Source organism: Bombus terrestris, chromosome 11 (assembly GCF_910591885.1).
Source record: "Bombus terrestris chromosome 11, iyBomTerr1.2, whole genome shotgun sequence".
In the NCBI taxonomy this organism is placed as follows: Eukaryota; Metazoa; Arthropoda; class Insecta; order Hymenoptera; family Apidae; genus Bombus; species Bombus terrestris.
In genome coordinates this window covers 6,625,208-6,642,884 of record NC_063279.1, presented here as the reverse complement: position 1 = coordinate 6,642,884, position 17,677 = coordinate 6,625,208, and the positions used below count along the sequence as shown (strand labels likewise).

General features: G+C 25.5%; 4 protein-coding genes across 11 annotated transcripts; 2 read left to right on the top strand and 2 right to left on the bottom strand.

The window, feature by feature from the left end:
• Window positions 1–39: 39 nt before the first annotated feature.
• Window positions 40–4,526, bottom strand: LOC105665630. 3 transcript variants are annotated; one of them, XR_007225769.1, is made up of 8 exons: window positions 4,396–4,526; window positions 3,671–3,934; window positions 3,393–3,550; window positions 2,932–3,088; window positions 2,263–2,847; window positions 1,886–2,176; window positions 1,441–1,781; window positions 40–864 (listed from the first exon to the last, which is right to left on the bottom strand). XR_007225769.1 is itself a non-coding variant. In XM_012314056.3 (8 exons), the coding sequence occupies exons 2-7, from the start codon at window positions 3,726–3,728 to the stop codon at window positions 1,510–1,512; spliced, it is 1,521 nt and encodes a 506-aa protein (XP_012169446.2). In that variant the 5' UTR covers window positions 3,729–3,934; window positions 4,396–4,526; the 3' UTR covers window positions 40–864; window positions 1,507–1,509. The 3 variants fall into 3 exon arrangements, 2 of the variants coding, with proteins under 2 accessions (XP_012169446.2, XP_012169445.2); XM_012314056.3 differs by having other exon boundaries at window positions 1,507–1,781; XM_012314055.3 differs by having other exon boundaries at window positions 1,546–1,781.
• LOC100646837 (malonyl-CoA decarboxylase, mitochondrial) lies at window positions 4,296–7,526 on the top strand. 3 transcript variants are annotated; one of them, XM_020865574.2, is made up of 11 exons: window positions 4,296–4,324; window positions 4,565–4,685; window positions 5,294–5,434; window positions 5,573–5,713; window positions 5,894–6,046; window positions 6,111–6,264; window positions 6,369–6,508; window positions 6,576–6,711; window positions 6,816–7,028; window positions 7,109–7,214; window positions 7,291–7,526. In XM_020865574.2, the coding sequence occupies exons 1-11, from the start codon at window positions 4,311–4,313 to the stop codon at window positions 7,397–7,399; spliced, it is 1,428 nt and encodes a 475-aa protein (XP_020721233.2). In that variant the 5' UTR covers window positions 4,296–4,310; the 3' UTR covers window positions 7,400–7,526. The 3 variants fall into 3 exon arrangements, with proteins under 3 accessions (XP_020721233.2, XP_012169447.2, XP_003399173.2); XM_012314057.3 differs by lacking the exon at window positions 4,296–4,324 and adding an exon at window positions 4,361–4,485; XM_003399125.4 differs by lacking the exon at window positions 4,296–4,324 and having other exon boundaries at window positions 4,473–4,685.
• Window positions 7,527–8,492: 966 nt separating this feature from the next.
• LOC100646718 (regulator of gene activity) lies at window positions 8,493–12,010 on the bottom strand. 4 transcript variants are annotated; one of them, XM_048410231.1, is made up of 10 exons: window positions 11,688–12,010; window positions 11,310–11,374; window positions 10,827–10,889; window positions 10,234–10,712; window positions 9,849–10,069; window positions 9,530–9,772; window positions 9,202–9,463; window positions 9,019–9,126; window positions 8,708–8,933; window positions 8,493–8,604 (listed from the first exon to the last, which is right to left on the bottom strand). In XM_048410231.1, the coding sequence occupies exons 4-9, from the start codon at window positions 10,557–10,559 to the stop codon at window positions 8,714–8,716; spliced, it is 1,380 nt and encodes a 459-aa protein (XP_048266188.1). In that variant the 5' UTR covers window positions 10,560–10,712; window positions 10,827–10,889; window positions 11,310–11,374; window positions 11,688–12,010; the 3' UTR covers window positions 8,493–8,604; window positions 8,708–8,713. The 4 variants fall into 4 exon arrangements, with proteins under 4 accessions (XP_048266188.1, XP_048266187.1, XP_012169448.1 ...); XM_048410230.1 differs by having other exon boundaries at window positions 11,310–11,358; XM_012314058.2 differs by lacking the exon at window positions 11,310–11,374.
• Window positions 12,011–12,977: 967 nt separating this feature from the next.
• On the top strand, window positions 12,978–17,211 carry LOC100647073 (protein MEMO1). The gene is made up of 8 exons (XM_003399127.4): window positions 12,978–13,398; window positions 14,072–14,153; window positions 14,232–14,300; window positions 14,772–14,884; window positions 15,019–15,130; window positions 15,223–15,442; window positions 15,579–15,683; window positions 15,904–17,211. The coding sequence occupies exons 1-8, from the start codon at window positions 13,347–13,349 to the stop codon at window positions 16,039–16,041; spliced, it is 891 nt and encodes a 296-aa protein (XP_003399175.1). The 5' UTR covers window positions 12,978–13,346; the 3' UTR covers window positions 16,042–17,211.
• Window positions 17,212–17,677: the final 466 nt, after the last annotated feature.

Below are 17,677 nucleotides of genomic sequence, written 5' to 3'. Positions count from 1 at the left end.
GAAGCATAAATAAATGATGGAAAATAACAGTAGCACCAATTCTTTACAAGAACATTTTTATTTATTAAATACTATTTAGTAGGTTACTTTATAACTGAATCATTGAAATCGCAATCTAACTTAACAATTTTTTTTATAAGTAGTTTTAGCTGAATAACTTACTGAAATACTTTCATATATTTCGGATAATTAAATTTAATATTATATACGTATATACAAATTGCATGTATATGTGTAGAATCACATATACATACAAAAAATTCGCATTACAAGATGTATCATTCAAATAAGTATTATATCTTTTTGTTTATCACGCTTTTGTAATTGGTAATCTACATGCTTATATAATTACGTGCTTACCAATATTTTTCTTGTGATGTATGTATTAAGTAGTACATGAATCCAGTAACCCGAAGTTAAACACATTAAAAGTAGAAAACATGTGTTTCATGAAATTTCATAATGTTAAAATTCTAGAAAAAATACTATAAATTAATATTATAACTTCATTTCCACAAAACATCAAAAGCAATATCTCATTGCATACTATATACACAGCCTATATATACAATATTTATTTATTCTATATACAATTTTAATTTCGTTTATAAATTCCTTGGAATGAATAAATTCGCATTATTAATGATATAATATTAATAACTTCCTGATTAAATTATTTGATACTTAAAAATGTCGTAAGATATATTAATTTTGAAACTCTTCTTGTAATTCATTTCGTTTAGCACCTTCTTCACTTGTTCAATCTCCCATAGTCTTTAATCCGAATACTTGATAATTTCAATACTTTTTTCTTCATTTTAAACATCACTGAATAGTTTGAGAATTACTAAGAGGTTTGTAACCCTGAAATTTATAAAATGTTCATTATCTTATGATGTCAAGAATAATATAAAGCGTGTTTGATTGAAATGGAAATTAAAGATGATGTTTAATTATTTCCATTAAAATTCGACACATGTATATAAAAGTACAACAATAAATAATTCATAAATATAATAAAGTGCATATAAAAGCATGTATTTAAATGGAAGAAAGAAAAGTAAGGAAATGTTAGAGGCGAGAATGGCAATGCAGAAGCAGTAATGGCAATACAAAAGCAATAATGGCAATGCAGAAGTAGCTCGTATTGTTTAGTGCTTAAAAATGAAGATAATAGAAATATAAAATGATACAATACAATAACGTAATCCATACACTGACAATGACATTCTAATGAAATAATATCAAGATTCACGATTCAAGATTCAAGATTCAAGATTCAAGATTCAAGATTCAAGATTCAAGATTCAAGATTCAAGAAATAATATCAATTTCATTTATCGTATATCAATTACTCGGATGATCATTCTGTAATAAGAATTGATGAATGATCATCATTCTATCGAGGCGCTACTATGTGTTAGACGCTAATATATTAACATTATTTTGCAATGTGTGAAGACTGCCATGGACAGTCAAAGAATATGTAGTCTGTACAATCTGTACTTGTTAGCGATTCATGCTGCCATAATAGGGCTGGCATACACTTATCCGTTTGCTTCCAGGTCTTATAGCGTTATTAATCGAATCTCTTAAACGTTCTGTAAATGTTTTATACTCCATTTCTGGATTATTTTGACCAAAGTCAAAATCTGCAACTTCCACTGTAAATCTTGCTTTACTTTGTATGTAATATGCAATGCCAAAAATAATGAGTACCGCAGCAGCAAGAGAACAAGAAACAGGTACCACAATCACTGATAATTGTGGCTTTGTTGTCACTAGAAAACACATTTAAAAATGTAATCAAAGCAATTAATATTTGTAGAAAGATAAAATTTGTATCATTATTATTATTGATATCAATATTTATAATAACATATACCTTTATAAATATTTATTGTCAAGGGATAGATTTGTTTACTGACATCATTATCTAATATAATTAATATTGTATATATGCTAGGTTCCAAGAAATAATGTATGATGGAAAAATTACAAGAATAAAGATTATCTTCTGTATTGCATGTTTCATTTCCTGTAACATTATACTTCCCTCTATGAAAATAAAGGCACTTATTAAAAGGTCCTGAACCTTTACATGTTACATTAAGAGATAACATATCCCATGGTTGAATCCAATTTGTACCTTCTACTGATATATTCATTATAGGTGCTAGAAATTCCATAAATATACATTATTATAACTTATACTGAACATAAATCATTATTTTATATGATCTCATATAATATATTACTTACCACGAACATCAATTTTTTTAGTGAAGTGCCCATATGTTTTATTAGGATCTGGTGGAATTATCGAAGAGTTCGAACAAATATAAGGTAAAGAAATATTTACATTAGAAATACTGACATTTTCTGAATTATTTAGAGGTATAGGTATTGTTGTAGATATTAATATTGGTTTTGCAGTTATGCTTTTACTAGATATGGTAGTAGTTACCACATCTTCTGTTGTAGTATTTGATATTGTAATATTTGGCACAGTTATACTAGAAGGAGTAACCGTTGTTGTTACTGGTAGAACCATTGTAGTAGGTGGAACAGTTGTTGTTGGTAAATCGTATGATGCAACGACCAAAGCTTCTAACACATGTGATGTATCGGGAGTTGTAAAATTATAGAGGAAATTTAAGTCATTTGTTTGACCAAAATATCTGCAATCTATAAACCAATAAATTGATACTGATGTGGCTTTCATCAAATAATCCATATCTCCTTTTTTTATATTTATTGTCATGTTTGCTTCAGACGCTGAAGAGACATATGTATCCATTGATGTTTTGTTGGGCTGTATAATGTTGATGTCTCCATTGAAAGATTCTATTAAAACATTAATTTGATGATATACATAATAGACAAAAAGTTAATATATTATAAAATGATTTTTAAAAATTCTTAACTTACCAGTTACATAAAACTCGGTACGGGCACTGGTAACATGTTGCCACCAGAACACGACATATTTATAAACCATTACTTCAACTTCATATTTTCCAATTGTATAATTTTCATGGGCAATATTTAAATTCCAATATGTTGTTGTATTTGATATAGCCCCTGTCTATGGAAGATCAAAGTTATATATGTATTCAAAATTAGTAATTAAGCTTTTATACATTAAGTTTTTATAAATGATAATACTGAAATGTAAGAAAAATATTATAATATAATAATCTGATTTTTCTTATTAAAACTGTAACAAAAGGTTTTTAAGCAATTAAATTTATTTAATATTGCGTCATAAGGAATTATACTTTTATAAAACTTTTCTTTTTAGGGCAAAGTTTACAATTCAATTGATAATCTAATTTTAAAATGTATTGATAAACTATTTTGAATAAACTATAAGATAAAAAGAAACTAACCTCGTATATATGAGGAATTAATGCATTGTCACTCCATTTATATCTAAATGTTTCTGATGGTCTTATACCATTATCAAAGATATCAGCTTTAAATGTAATAGTTCCACCTAATACTACAGGGCCATCATGTGTCAAAGTAATACTATAATCAGCATTAACTGTAACACAAAAGAAAGCTAATAAAATGTTTGAATCTTATCATAAATTAAAATAACAATAGGTGTAATTACAAAACTGAATAACTGTCACATGAAATAGGATACAGATAGTCAAATTACCTTGAGAAGTTGATAAAATATACCAAATGAGACCCCAAGAAAAATGCACTATCTGCATTCTGTACGTTGATAAAGGATCACATTTATTTTCGAAAATATGTACGCTTAGTAAAATTTGTTTTTGATCGATCTGCAATTAAATACGTATCATAATGTCTCCGACTATAGCACCATTTTAGTACTAATGATTGCCAACTGTTTCACATTGTACACCTTTTTTGACAATACGTTGCGTTAGAGAGGAAATCCTTCCCTCGGTTGTATCTATCACGAAAAGTAGCAATAGAGGAAAGATTAAAAACTATTATCAAAAGAACTTTCATATTTTGCTCTGTTTGTTATACTGTATACGTTATTAAAGACTGACATTCTTTTTATACAACTTGTATTTAAATTTTCCAATATATTAAATAATCAATGTCATTAAAAGGGTGCATCTTTATCAATATAAAAGTGACAAACAGATCGAAGATTTTATTCATATATCGCAAAAATTTATTTAATTCCTTTCTTAGTTTATTGCATATTAACAAAAATTACCACTTAGCTTTCTGATGGGCTAAATTTTTTACTTAATGTATGTTATGCATAAAAAGTACTCAATATTTTAATGCTATCTAACTGTTGTCCTTTAAGCTGAATGTTAATATCAAAGTATGCATGTCATATCAGATAAAAATATCTCTATTATAAAAAAATTCAACTAAGATAGGAGAAGCAGTTACCTTCTGATATTAGTTTTGTAATTTCAAGTAACTGAAGTATTTTTTCACATGATTTATGATAGTTGTCAATAGTAAACATGATATTCAAAAGTACACATGTGAAAACATTAGTTAATATTTATAATAATAAATGTATTTTAAAAGGTAATACAACACAAAAGAATTTCAGATCTTTTCTTATACGGAGTCTACATGATACTTCTACGTCCAGTGAAACTATCTCTCTTGAAAATCAATTAAAAGGAGTATTCAAATTTAAAAATAGCAATATTTGTAATTGGATTGTTGAGGTTAGTAACATAAATTATTGTTTAATATTTCGTAAATGTTACTTAATCTTTAATGGTTAACAATAATTGACAAATGAACATCAAACATATTTAACATAAACCAATAAGTTAAACATATAAATTTTATTCTTCAAATTTTATGATATTTTGTTTTACATTTAAAAATTATGGTTTACATCTCTAAATTTTTACATATCACACATATTATCTTTTAAAACAATGATGTATATCGAATTAAAATAAATAAAAATTATGTTACGTTCATTTAATAGTACTATCATATATAGAGTAAGGTTATAACATAACCTTATATTGTCGTATTATTATAAAGTTTTAAAATATAAATACAATAATAAAAGTAATTTTATCTTTGGAATTACATTTTCTAATATAATATATTATCTAACCTTTTTGTTAAATTATTTATAATAAATAATCTATTTTGAGTTACATAACCAAAGCATACTTGTCAAAATCGTTACTCATATAATATTTAACATAAATCGCAAATAATAGAAATATTAATCTATAAGTTTCAATTAACAATATTTCTATGCAACATACATAAAATCATTGCATAATACAATAGAATAAACATTTTATTTTAGAACAAAGCTCGTATTTTATGTAGTACGTACCAAGAAAGTAGCAAAAATGACAAGGAAAAAATTTTGCGCATCTTAGCATTTGAATATGCTGTTCAACATCCTATTATATTCAATATAGCAGAAAAATTTGTGTCTACAGAGGTTTGTATATTATTAATTTTTGTTAAATAAAATATTTAATTTTGTGGCATTAAAGCTTAAAAATCTAAAAAAGAACTTTTAAATCGTATTGATATAAGTAAAAAATACTTGCAATTATTTTGTTCTCTTTTATTTCAGTCAAACAATGAGAGACGTATAGTTTCTTATGAACGAAATTTAAAAAATGCTTTAACACCAGATTATCAATGGTTGTTTATTACAATTGGAAGACTTCAAAATGGTGTAAAATTTCTTGTTGATTTAAGGACAGATATATTAGTAAGCAATTTAAAATAATATAAATAACATAACTTCAATTTTAATGATAAAATTAGTTCATGCTATATAAAATTCATATTTAATGTTCTAAATATTATATAATAAAATATAATAAAATATCTTACGTACAAAATTATAAGTAGAGCACATTACTTATTTTTATACAAATATATTTGTTAGGAATTAATATTAAAAGCTAAAGACACAGACGAAAGTATTGCAATCCAGCAATTGAATATTACCTTACGTGATTTATTACTACTCTGGTTTTCAGTAGGATTTCTACATTTAGAAAGAATAACATGGCAAACTTCATGTGACATTTTACAAAAGGTATACAAATGGCAAGTAAACAGTGTAACATATTTTATATTCTTTATTATTTGAAAATTATAAGATTTCAGATTATGAAGCAATACATCCCATAAGAAATTGGTTAGATTTGAAACAAAGAGTTGGACCATATAGAAGATGTTATATTTTTACTCATCCTTCAATGCCACGAGAACCTCTTGTTGTATTGCATTCAGCATTATGTGATATTATACCAGGTATATCTTAATAAATATCTTTTACACATAAAATTAAATACAATATAATGAATAATATACATTAAGTAAAAATACACAAAGTAAAATACATTATTAACATATAGATAGTTTAAGAGGTATTGAAGAAGCGAAGGTCAGAATTCTTGGTAATCCAAAAACAGAAGTAACATTTTTAGAAGAAGATAAATGCAAAATAAAGACTGCAATATTTTATTCAATAACTTCCACACAGAAAGGGTTACAAGTACGTATATAAATATCTAAAAATGCAAATTTATGTAACATACAAATCAAAAGGCAATTCTTTTTAGGGTATTGAACTTGGTAATTATTTGATAAAAGAAGTAGCAAAACAAGTGTTATCAGAATTTCCTATGATAACCGAATTATCTACTTTATCACCAATACCTAATTTTAGAACTTGGTTTTTAGAAAAAACAAAACAAGGTAATTGCAATTTATTTCAAATAGTCATAAAATTTATTAATGTTAATATAACCATATAAGATTGAGCACCAGAATATTATACTTTGGTATAAAATACTTTTTAGATATACATAATGTGTTCACAAATGAAGAATACGAATCTGTACAAAAGGTTTTAAACAATGAAAATATTGTTTTGAGTTTAAAAAAAATTTTTAATAATTCATTATGGACTCGTGATATTGCAATATGCGAAATTTTGCGGAAGCCATTACTTAGGGCATGTGCATGGTATTTATATAAGGAAAAGAGACGAAATTATGCTTTAAATAATGTTGGTAGGTTGATTGTTATAAATCGAATTTTATACATATCATGGAAAAATTAATCTAAACAACTAATATTTTTTATATTACAGCAAACTTTCATCTTCGTAATGGAGCTGTTATGTGGAGAATAAATTGGCTGGCTGACCCTTCACCACGTGGTGTTGGAAATAGCTGTGGAATTATGGTAAACTATAGGTAATTTAATCCATATCTTTATTTAATTTAATATATTTACTGCATTTTATATTTAATTAAGTATTCATTTTAACAGATATTACCTAGATGAGTGTGAAAAACACAGCCAAAATTACATTGAAAATTATTTTATAAACACATCTGAAGATGTAATTAATCTTGCTAACCAGTTCGAAAAATTATAAAACAAATTTTACGATTATAAACAGGAAGTTATTCAATCTTTTTCTAAGAATATTTTTAATGTGAAAATATATATAAATAGAAGTCTATGTAACGGAATAAAAGGAAAATATATTTTAAATAATGGTACAATTATAAGCTAGAAATGGAATTGAGTCATATGTAATAAATTTTTATAGATTTATGATAACAAGTGTTATTTATTTATTAAAGCTAAGATTTGACAAAGAACATTATTAAAATATTAAAACTAGAAGAACTTAAAGGGATAGAAATAATTAATGAAATAGCATGAAAACTTTTTTTAAAGGTACTTAATTTGTTATTCAACTTAACCACGTTTTAAATCACACACTATTACCAGAAAATTTAGAAATGAAATACATTTAACTTAAAAATTATTAAATTAAAATTATTAATATTATTAATATTTACGTTTATGTTTTGTATTTTTTAAATATAAATTTTATTTTACATTTTCAAATCTTTGACTCATATATACAACAAGATTAAGCGTATTATATAATTTATAGTTTATTAAAACTAAACTCTGTTAAAAGCAATTTAAGTGATCTAAAAATTTTATAAATTGTAATTTTAAACAACGGGATTTTTATATTATACTATTTACTATTTTTAATTAAATATTTTACGTCCAAAGGCATTTTTTACATTAAAAAATTTACATTACATAGTAATATATTTCATGAATTTTGATAAATAATAAAGTATATTAATTTGCTGACATTTTATAAAATCTAAATTCGCTTTTTAAAAAACATTTCATTTACATTTCTAAACAATTACATAGGTACAAAATAAATGATCACATAGGTACAGAATTTGTGGACATATTGCATTTTGAGCTGCCTAAGTGTCAAAATTTTGTTCAATAATACAACTGTTTGTTACTTTTATTATATACATTGCCAAAATCCTAATCATTACTATAATATCATCAAAAAGTATATCATTCTATACATAAGCACCTAAACATTTAAAACATATGCGTATCAAAATCATTAATATCATGTCAATATCAAATAGATTAGACTCACTTCCATTTCTAACTGAGTCAGTAATTAAAGAACTTCATTTCTGTACTCCTCAAATTTTATGTTTTTATTAAAGATTATTAAATTTGTTCATTTATACAATAGCTGTTTCCTGTCCAGCTTAAAGACAGTACAATGGTCTGCAAACAGATCTGCAATAAATACAAATTCTCAATAAAAATACTTACAATCTTTTTTAAATCCAAATTAGAAAGTAATTTGAAAAAAGAAAACGAATTGTATCTTTGTAGATACCTGTAGTCAAGGCTGGTTTAGGTAAAAGTTTGGGGGAAGAATAGGTCTACTTTCTAGTTTTGTATATTCCAAATGAAATTCTTTTGCTACTTTTCTCCAACTTTGCGCATCAAAATAATAATAAGTACCGCGTTCATATGTTGATGTTTTTTCTACAAGTCCCAATCCTGGTGCTTGTGTTATCCAAACCTTTTCTTCCATATGATATCGCCACTCTCTAGTGTACCTTCATGTTCCAAATAAAGTCATACATATTATTAAAAGTCTAGTAGAAAAAGTATTCAAAAATTTTAATATAAAAATGTATTTACAACTCCGCTGCTGCTGCTAATTGCATCATATCCCCAATATTTGTATAAAACATATAAAATAGTAGATCATCTTTGTATCGATTTAGCTTAACTGGTGCTAGCTTATCCCTAAAATAAAGTGTACAAGTTTAATTACTATAATGATTCGTACTTATAAAAATCGATATTAATAAAATAAAATACCTGATGGCTGCATTAATAAGGTATTCTGGCGGCACATGAAAATCGATATCCTGAGGTCGGCATGGTATTTCTGTCCAAGGTCCGGCAAAATTTTGATGAATACTATCTCCTGAAGTAAGATCTAATCCTAACGAAGTTAAATCATAGCCTAATGCCAAAGATACTAGATTCGGATCTGTATCAGCTGCCCTAATAAATGTCAATAACCCAACTACTCCAAACTGGTCCTGTATCATACTAGTTGGTAAATTAAGCACCTTGCCTGAAAAAAGATATATGTAATTGCATGAATAAAGAAAAACATAAGCTGTAATGATAACTATTGTACCGTCAGGAAATATTTGTACACCTCTTTTAGTTAATTGAGACTTCTCAGATCCTGGTGCTCTATTTGCCTGCAATATATCTTGTCCAATTTCAGGACCAAGTCCAACAGGTATGTTTTTATCTCCAGAAACACTTCCACCTGGCGATGGCCCTTCTCTATTTTGTGTTCCAGGCAATGCCGGAAAATCCTCAGAACTCATTGTAAACTCACTTGATTCAGATGTTGGTTGTTTTACCATCCCAACTACAATTGTTATAAATATTTATATAAAAATTATATTTATTTATATATTAAAATTTAGATCATTATGTGTTCAAACCATAAGGTTGTTTGCCTGGCATAGGACTAGGTTGCGGCATAGAATCACCCTGTCCTCTGTTTGTTAATGAAGGAAACTCAGATAGATCCAACAATGGAGGAGTACTTGTATCTCCACCTCCTCCACTGCCAAAAACAGAGTGAAAATTATTGATTTGAGATCCGTAATTTCGACTTTGAGGTATTCCAAATGTGCCCATGCTAGCCATTGGATTTGATGTTCTATAAATTTATATTAATATTTTCATTTGTTCTATAAGTAGAATTATCATATAATAGATATACAACAAAATATATAATATCATAATGGATAATGCTTTAACATTAAAATCATAACAAATTCAGACAACATTCCTATGTTCTACACATGGAATGGGAAAACTAACCCAAGAGCAGGCATTGTACGTCTATCTGTAAAAGCTCTCTGCCCAAACAGTCCTCTGGTGCCCATAGGAGAGAGCTGTTGCTGTTGAGACTGATGACTATTTTGTCCACCTCCTGCTCCTGATGCTCCAGGATAAACGTTAGTAACTACTACCGCAGAGTTAACCGAACTGGAAGTGCTTGCAGATGAGCCTGAGAACATGCTCGAGGTAGGTGTGACATGACCCGTAAGGGTCGATGAATTTAAGCCCCCCCCACCACCTGTGCGTGATATAAGGCTTGCGTTCGCAATACTGCGTGGTGGTTGCTCAAAGTTCAGGTTAGCCATAGCCTGGTGACTCCACTACAAAATACCTGCTAGGGCACACCAACACTCTTTTATGTCAATTACCACAATCACTTGTTTTCTATTGCATCACTTGTAACTTGTTTAATTTCATAGAATCGAAGATAGTCCATGACAATAACTCCTAGTAGTAACCTGTAATGACCAAGTAAAGACAACAAATTTGTGACACAGAAGTAACAGGTTATTAATTAATATCAAACACTTTGTTTTAATTTTTAATTTCAATTGTACTTATTTAATTTTTACCTGTTTATCACAGCACCATGGCAATGGTCGTATCAAAATCGAAGACGGGAAATGAGAATGAACCTATTGGCAAGTGAAGAATTTATTTTTCATAAGATGCTATTATTATGCATATAATTATAATGTATTATTATACATTATGCATATAATCTATATTCTTATATATAAAATATTTGTTCAAACTTCTTAATTTACTTATATAAATATCTAATCGTACATTAAATTACATTATGCTATTAAAGAAAATTATATTACTTTTATGTTTTATTTAAACATTAAAAAAAGTTTTTACATTTTATAATTAAGTGACCTTCCCTTTATAAAGAATACTGTTATAAAGATTAATTCTCATAAGAATTTATTTATATGTTGAAAACTAAAATATAAAGATTTTAAATGATATGATTTTTATACCATATAATGTATGATGTTCTAGAACTTATAATTGTTAAGATATAAGTACATATTTTTATAAATACTTACAAATTAATTTGAATATTACTATTTTAAACTATGTTTCATATCTTCACGTCTATAACGATGAAAAACTAATACAATATTAGAATACTATTAATGGCAATAACTTGTTATTTTAGTCGCTACAAAAAGTGACAATATAATAACATAACAAAACGAAAATAGTTAAGTAATTTCTCTCTTGGGTATTTTGTTAGTACCTTAATATTACAATCACTATTACACTACACAGAAAATTGACGAATTTCGAAAAAAACATTGAACAAACGATCGGTAATCTTGATATTGTAAAAAATAGAAATCAGAACGACCACAATGAAAGCAAAAGGTTATAAGATCTATATAATCAAAATATTGATGAAAAAATAGATAAAATTTAATTACCTATATTATTGAATCTGTCGTTAAGTTATAGCACGAAAAAATCCATCAAATTCATAATAAACAAAGTAAATGAGCATAAAAAAAAACACAAAAACGTCGATGTTGACTTCGAATGTATATGATAGAGAGAACGTTGTTTCGTTATTTAGTATTTCCACTAGAAGAAAGATTTCTGCATGAAGAGTCCCAAAAGATCAAACTTTTATACACGTTACAATATTCTTAACAAAATAGATATCTGTTTTGTCACTCAGTTTCACAAACTTAAACAATACTAGAGACATGAATTTCTGCCATTATAACCATTTCTACAATGATGTTCAAATTAGATACTAAAATGATTACCATCAGGACTATACATTAAATGTAATTCAGACATTTGCTAAAAATATTATATATTTAATTATGTTATTAAAATATCATCGGTACTGTGTAATACAATTTAATAAAAAGACAAACTTTAATCTTGAATATGATTACAGAAATATTTATCATGGTCTCTATAATATTATACTTTGGATATAATTTCTATCTTACATGTAATAGAATTGAATTCGAATTTATCGGCTAATAAATACGTTAAAGTAATATTATAATTATTTCTTTTTATATTCGAAGCATTTTTCTGTGAAAAGTATTAATTCTAGTGAAATATATATAACAATTAAAATGAAAAATCTCAGATTTCAAGACATTCAATTCATTCCATAAAATTATAGAGATTATTATTTATCAGATTACAATTAAATAAATATGAAATGTAAAATTATCAAAATATAAGAAACATTCTATGCATAATATACAATATTTTATCCTAAAAATAAAATAAAGATAAACAATAGTAACATTTATTATCAGGAAATAATCATAGAAAATATACCTTTTTCAATGAATTATTACATTTTAATTAATTAAAAGTAATAAAATTGCACCTGTGTAGTTGCAGATATATATTTTCAAAAAAGATAAAAAACCATGTTTTAGATTAAAATTATATATAAAAGTCTGTTTACTTCTTTTTTACTGATATATATTGAAAATATTAATATGTATATACACACATTATCTTTTCTTTTCAATTATTTATGTTTTACATTATATTTACTGTTTTCCTCTTGACTTTCTATATATTTTTGTTTCACTTAATCTATGGAGAAGATATAATTACACTTGTATACTCTTTTATTTATTTCAAAATAATTGAAATGCTTTCATACCAATCATCTTTTTTCCATAATAAAAGGTATTTCTGATTTATCACTGAAATTACTGTATCGTAGTGAAATTTTGTATTTTAAACTTTGACATATAAAAGCTTCGGTTATTTAGTTTAATTGCAAAGGAAATACAAAAAAATCTTTCTTTAAGATTTGTAAGAAATTAGTATGTAGGTTCTGAAATATCTATTTCTTGTTTCATTACATTTAAAAAATGTTCTTTTAGTTTGTGTCAATGTACTATACAACGTTATTAAAAGCGTATGGTTCATGGCAAAGTAAAAGTTAAGTTTTGTGATTAGTTTTATAAACATTTTATATATAAGTAGGATTAATCATCGGTGCACTAAACAAATCATTTATAAAAATATAAATACGGTGGAAAGATATTTATTATAAAAAGTGAATAGAGCAAATAAAAATTAGCGTAATAAAGTGAAAAATGGCATTAATTAGAAGAGCAACTCATGCTGGTAGTTGGTACGCAGGTTCTGGTAAGCAATATTTAAATTATATTTTTCATTTGTTTAGTTTTAGTAATAATTGCCTATAATTCAATGAGAATTATTTCTTATATTTTCTTTGCCTTTGTGTACATTCATCATTGTATATTTTGTGGCAAGTACGTTGACAAATAGCCACAAATCTATGCATCTAATATTCGATATTTTTTAATACAATGATATGCTAATATTTAAATTGGTATTTAATCGTGTAAAGATTATTAATAATAATTGTTATAATTCTACTAAGTCTATTACATTGTAGGTATTTTGTAAAGTAATATTTCAATAAATCATGGTTATAAAAATGTCGTTTTTTTACATTGTAGTCCACTTTTAAACAAAGTATATGTTCATATTACTATACACATAGGATAAATTTATACGTAAAAATGAAAAAAGAAATGTTTATTTGTATTATACGACAGATATTATAAAGGAGAAAGCATAAATTAATAAACAGTTTATTATGGTATGTTAAATATACTTTATAATATATCTTTTTCTACAGAACTTTTTATTATGGAATTACATTGTTATGTATCCTGAAACTGTCATTGATAATTTTGGAAACCTATGATTAAATTTAGATTTTAGTAATTAATACTGTATCTTTTATGAAATATATATATATATGTATATATATATTGAATATTTTGTACAGGATTGGACTTAAATAAACAATTAGAAGGTTGGTTGGGTGCAGCAGACTTATCACATGGACCTGCTAGGGCAATAATTGCCCCGTCAGTAATTATAGTACATTAGAATAATTTTCAATTAGATTAAAGAATCTTTATTGAAATACGAACAAAATTTCACAGACATGCAGGTTACAGCTATTGTGGAGCATGTGCTGGTTTTGCATACCGTCAGATTAGTCCTGTTGTAGTGTAAGTTCTTTAAAGAATTCTTTTTTTAGTATTTTATAACAAAATGTTTAGATGGATGACGTAATATATGTTCTATAAAGTGTAATATAATTTGATATAAAAAGCTTCTGGTCTGACATTTAAAAATATTGTACTTCTGAATCTTTATTTATACCTCATACTTGTTTAGTTTAATCAGTAGCTCAAATTCTTTTAAATAAAATTTACTTAGCATAAAAATATATTTTTTCTCAATTTTGTCTTTCTTGTATATATTATCAAAAATGGTAACTTTAAATAATTGGAACAATCAACAGCATACATGTAATCTCTTAATAATTATATAAATATACTATGAATTCATTATTCTTCTTAATTTTTGACATGAATTTTATGTTTATGTACAAAAATAAAATTATTTACTTTTTATATTTTTATTTGAAATAGGAGGTTAAACATATATTAACATAAGTATATATTATTATTACATAGGCGAAGGATTTTTATTCTTGGTCCATCACATCATGTCAGATTAGCAGGCTGTGCTCTTTCTTCTGCATCGATTTATCAAACTCCATTGTATGATCTACATATTGATCAGCAAGGTATAAATTTTATAACATAAAATATTCAAATTTAAATAAAGTTATTTCTATATTCAAAATTAAAATTAATTACATTCTAAATATGAATTATCATCAAAGACTAGTTCAGATATAGGCTTCTGTTCATGTGACAGTGTACAGAGAACTTGAAGAGACTAGACATTTTGAGTGGATGGATTTAAACACAGATGAAGAAGAACATAGCATTGAAATGCAATTGCCATTTATTGCAAAAGTTATGGAAGGGTATGTTTATTATTATATTTATTATATATATATAATTACTATTATATTTTCATTTATTATAAATTTCTGTTTCAAATTTTATATCAATATAGGTTTAAAGATTCTTTCACAATAATTCCTATACTAGTGGGTTCATTAAGTCCAGAAAAAGAAGCACTCTATGGAAGATTATTAGCACCTTATATGGCTGATCCACAAACATTACTTGTTATATCTTCGGATTTCTGTCATTGGGGACAGCGTTTTCGTTATACTTATTACGATAGATCCTGTGGCCCCATTTATAGATCTATTCAAAATCTTGATAAAATGGTATGTAAAATCTAAGCATAATGTCATTGTTTATTTCCAAATATTTCATGTATTTAAATAAATGTTTAAATACTTGCTTATAAACTCGAATGTTCAAACTTGTTTATATTATTATGTATTATATAACAATTCACAGGGTATGGACATTATAGAAACATTAAATCCCACAATGTTTACCGATTATCTTAAAAAATATGGTAATACAATATGTGGCCGACATCCTATTAGTGTTCTTTTACAGGTAATAGCTTTTATTTATTTAAATTCTATGTATATTTTTACTTTCATTAAAAAAATGTCAAATATTGATGTATTTTCTAGTCTACTATACATACATATAAGTCTTCAATATTTGGAATTAATGATTTCTCTAATAAATTTTATATAGTTATATTAAATTGTAATAATATTCTTTATGAAATAAGATACAATTTTTGAAATTATAATTAATATTTCAACAGGCAATTCATACTTTAAAAGGGAATACTAATGGCCAAAGAATGAACTTGAAGTTTCTTAAATATGCTCAAAGCAATCAGTGCAATAATATGAATGATAGTTCTGTTAGTTATGCCAGTGCTTCCTTAGTTCTTGAGTGATACAGTATACATTTTTATTGTTATTCAGAGGATTTGCAGAAAGAAAGTACTAAAAAAAAAAAAAAAAAAAAAAAAAAAACGGCAGTAATAACCTATTAATCATAAAGATGCATTAATTATAATTTTTAAAAAATTTGTTTTATATTTAAAGAGAAAAATAATGACATTTAAAATCAAGTTGCAATTTACTATATTGTGTGAAATTTTCTCAATTGCTTGAGAAAGAATATATTAATATTTGCAATGAATGTGATGAGTAGAAATGTACTATCGTCAAATTTTTGCTTTAAAAATATTTCGGTTTATTACTTACAAGAAATAATCAGTACTTCCAAATTTCTATTATGGAAGGAGCTTAAGTATTTCTTTGCTTTGATTAGTACTACAATTACAGAAATAATAATATATAAAGTGCATTTCATATACACTAAAAAGGCAGAAAGTTCAATCTATTGATGGAACAGGGAAAGACTCAATCTAAAGAGAGAAAAAGGAAGATATTCAACTATTAATTTATCTGGTTGATTTTATTATATCTTCAAAAATTGTATAAGATAACAAAATATATTGAACATTGATGTTATTAATTTAAAGTTTTAGAGAAATAACCTAAAAAAATAACGAAAACGGAATAATTATATTTTGTCTATTAAATGTTAAAGCATTAAAATATTTATGAATTATATTTTAAATATAGAAAAATGTTTATTACAATGGATAAATTTGACTTTGTTAGTTGTCAATTGAAAACATATATTATTAATATAAAATTATTATTTATTTAAAAAATTTATTTTAAATTTAATTTAATAACATTTGACGTTTATTTCTGATTACTAAGACAATAAATGTTAATAAAATCAATGAATAGAAAATACTTTGTCACAAATTGCATTATTTGTCTCAGGGATTTACACAAGCATAATGCTAAAACTTTAGAATTAAAATGTACCTCTTCTAGGTCATTAGAATGAACAGTCTGCACTGATCAATATCAAGTGAAATATTACAGGTTAATAGTGTACAACTTAATCACGTTCTCTTTAAAACAAAGCAATGAAATGATCTCATATCCTTCCTACCCTACTATCTTGTTATTCCTCGTTAGCATAAGAAATTACAAACAAATACTGTATTGTTACAATATCATAATATAAATGTAAAGGAGGATCAGTGTGGAAAAATGTTTACACAATATATTATACCATTATTGATATTCTTTTACTTTTAGTAAAATACTAATGTTAGAAGAAAACATTTTCATATTAAACTATACGTATGATTTATAATTCATGAAATATTGGATATGATTTTCTTTTGTTATTTTTTACTTTTAAAAGTGAATTTAAAATTAAATTTCATTGATCCATAATATGTGAAATTATAAAACTGGTCCTTCGAATGTTACTTTTTTTATCTTTGTACACTAAATTGATAAGATATGCATTTGTATGAAAAACATAAAACAATCCATATATATGTTTCATAGTCGTGTAATAAATAAAAAATATATATATATAAATTTATATGTACCCTTTTAAAAAAATTAAATATCGAAAAGATTTATAATTTAAATATATATTTCATTGCAGTACTTACAGCTATTAAAATAATTTTATAAATATTAATAACATAA

Bases quoted from the DNA above. Each gene is read 5' to 3' on its own strand.
- LOC100646837 (XM_003399125.4), top strand. From the start codon at position 4,473: ATGATATTCAAAAGTACACATGTGAAAACATTAGTTAATATTTATAAT. The intron at 5,714-5,893 runs GTAAGCAATTTA...TATATTTGTTAG, and splicing joins ATTTAAGGACAGATATATTA to GAATTAATATTAAAAGCTAA. The intron at 7,215-7,290 runs GTAATTTAATCC...TCATTTTAACAG, and splicing joins GGAATTATGGTAAACTATAG to ATATTACCTAGATGAGTGTG.
- LOC100646718 (XM_048410231.1), bottom strand. From the start codon at position 10,559: ATGGCTAACCTGAACTTTGAGCAACCACCACGCAGTATTGCGAACGCA. The intron at 9,773-9,848 runs GTTTGAACACAT...TAACAATTGTAG, and splicing joins GCCAGGCAAACAACCTTATG to TTGGGATGGTAAAACAACCA. The intron at 9,464-9,529 runs GTACAATAGTTA...ATCTTTTTTCAG, and splicing joins TGTACAAATATTTCCTGACG to GCAAGGTGCTTAATTTACCA.
- LOC105665630 (XM_012314055.3), bottom strand. From the start codon at position 3,728: ATGCAGATAGTGCATTTTTCTTGGGGTCTCATTTGGTATATTTTATCA. The intron at 3,089-3,392 runs GTTAGTTTCTTT...GATCTTCCATAG, and splicing joins TAATTCCTCATATATACGAG to ACAGGGGCTATATCAAATAC. The intron at 865-1,545 runs GTATGCCAGCCC...TATAAATTTCAG, and splicing joins CTGGAAGCAAACGGATAAGT to GGTTACAAACCTCTTAGTAA.
- LOC100647073 (XM_003399127.4), top strand. From the start codon at position 13,347: ATGGCATTAATTAGAAGAGCAACTCATGCTGGTAGTTGGTACGCAGGT. The intron at 14,154-14,231 runs GTCAGTAATTAT...AAAATTTCACAG, and splicing joins GCTAGGGCAATAATTGCCCC to ACATGCAGGTTACAGCTATT. The intron at 14,301-14,771 runs GTAAGTTCTTTA...ATTATTACATAG, and splicing joins CAGATTAGTCCTGTTGTAGT to GCGAAGGATTTTTATTCTTG.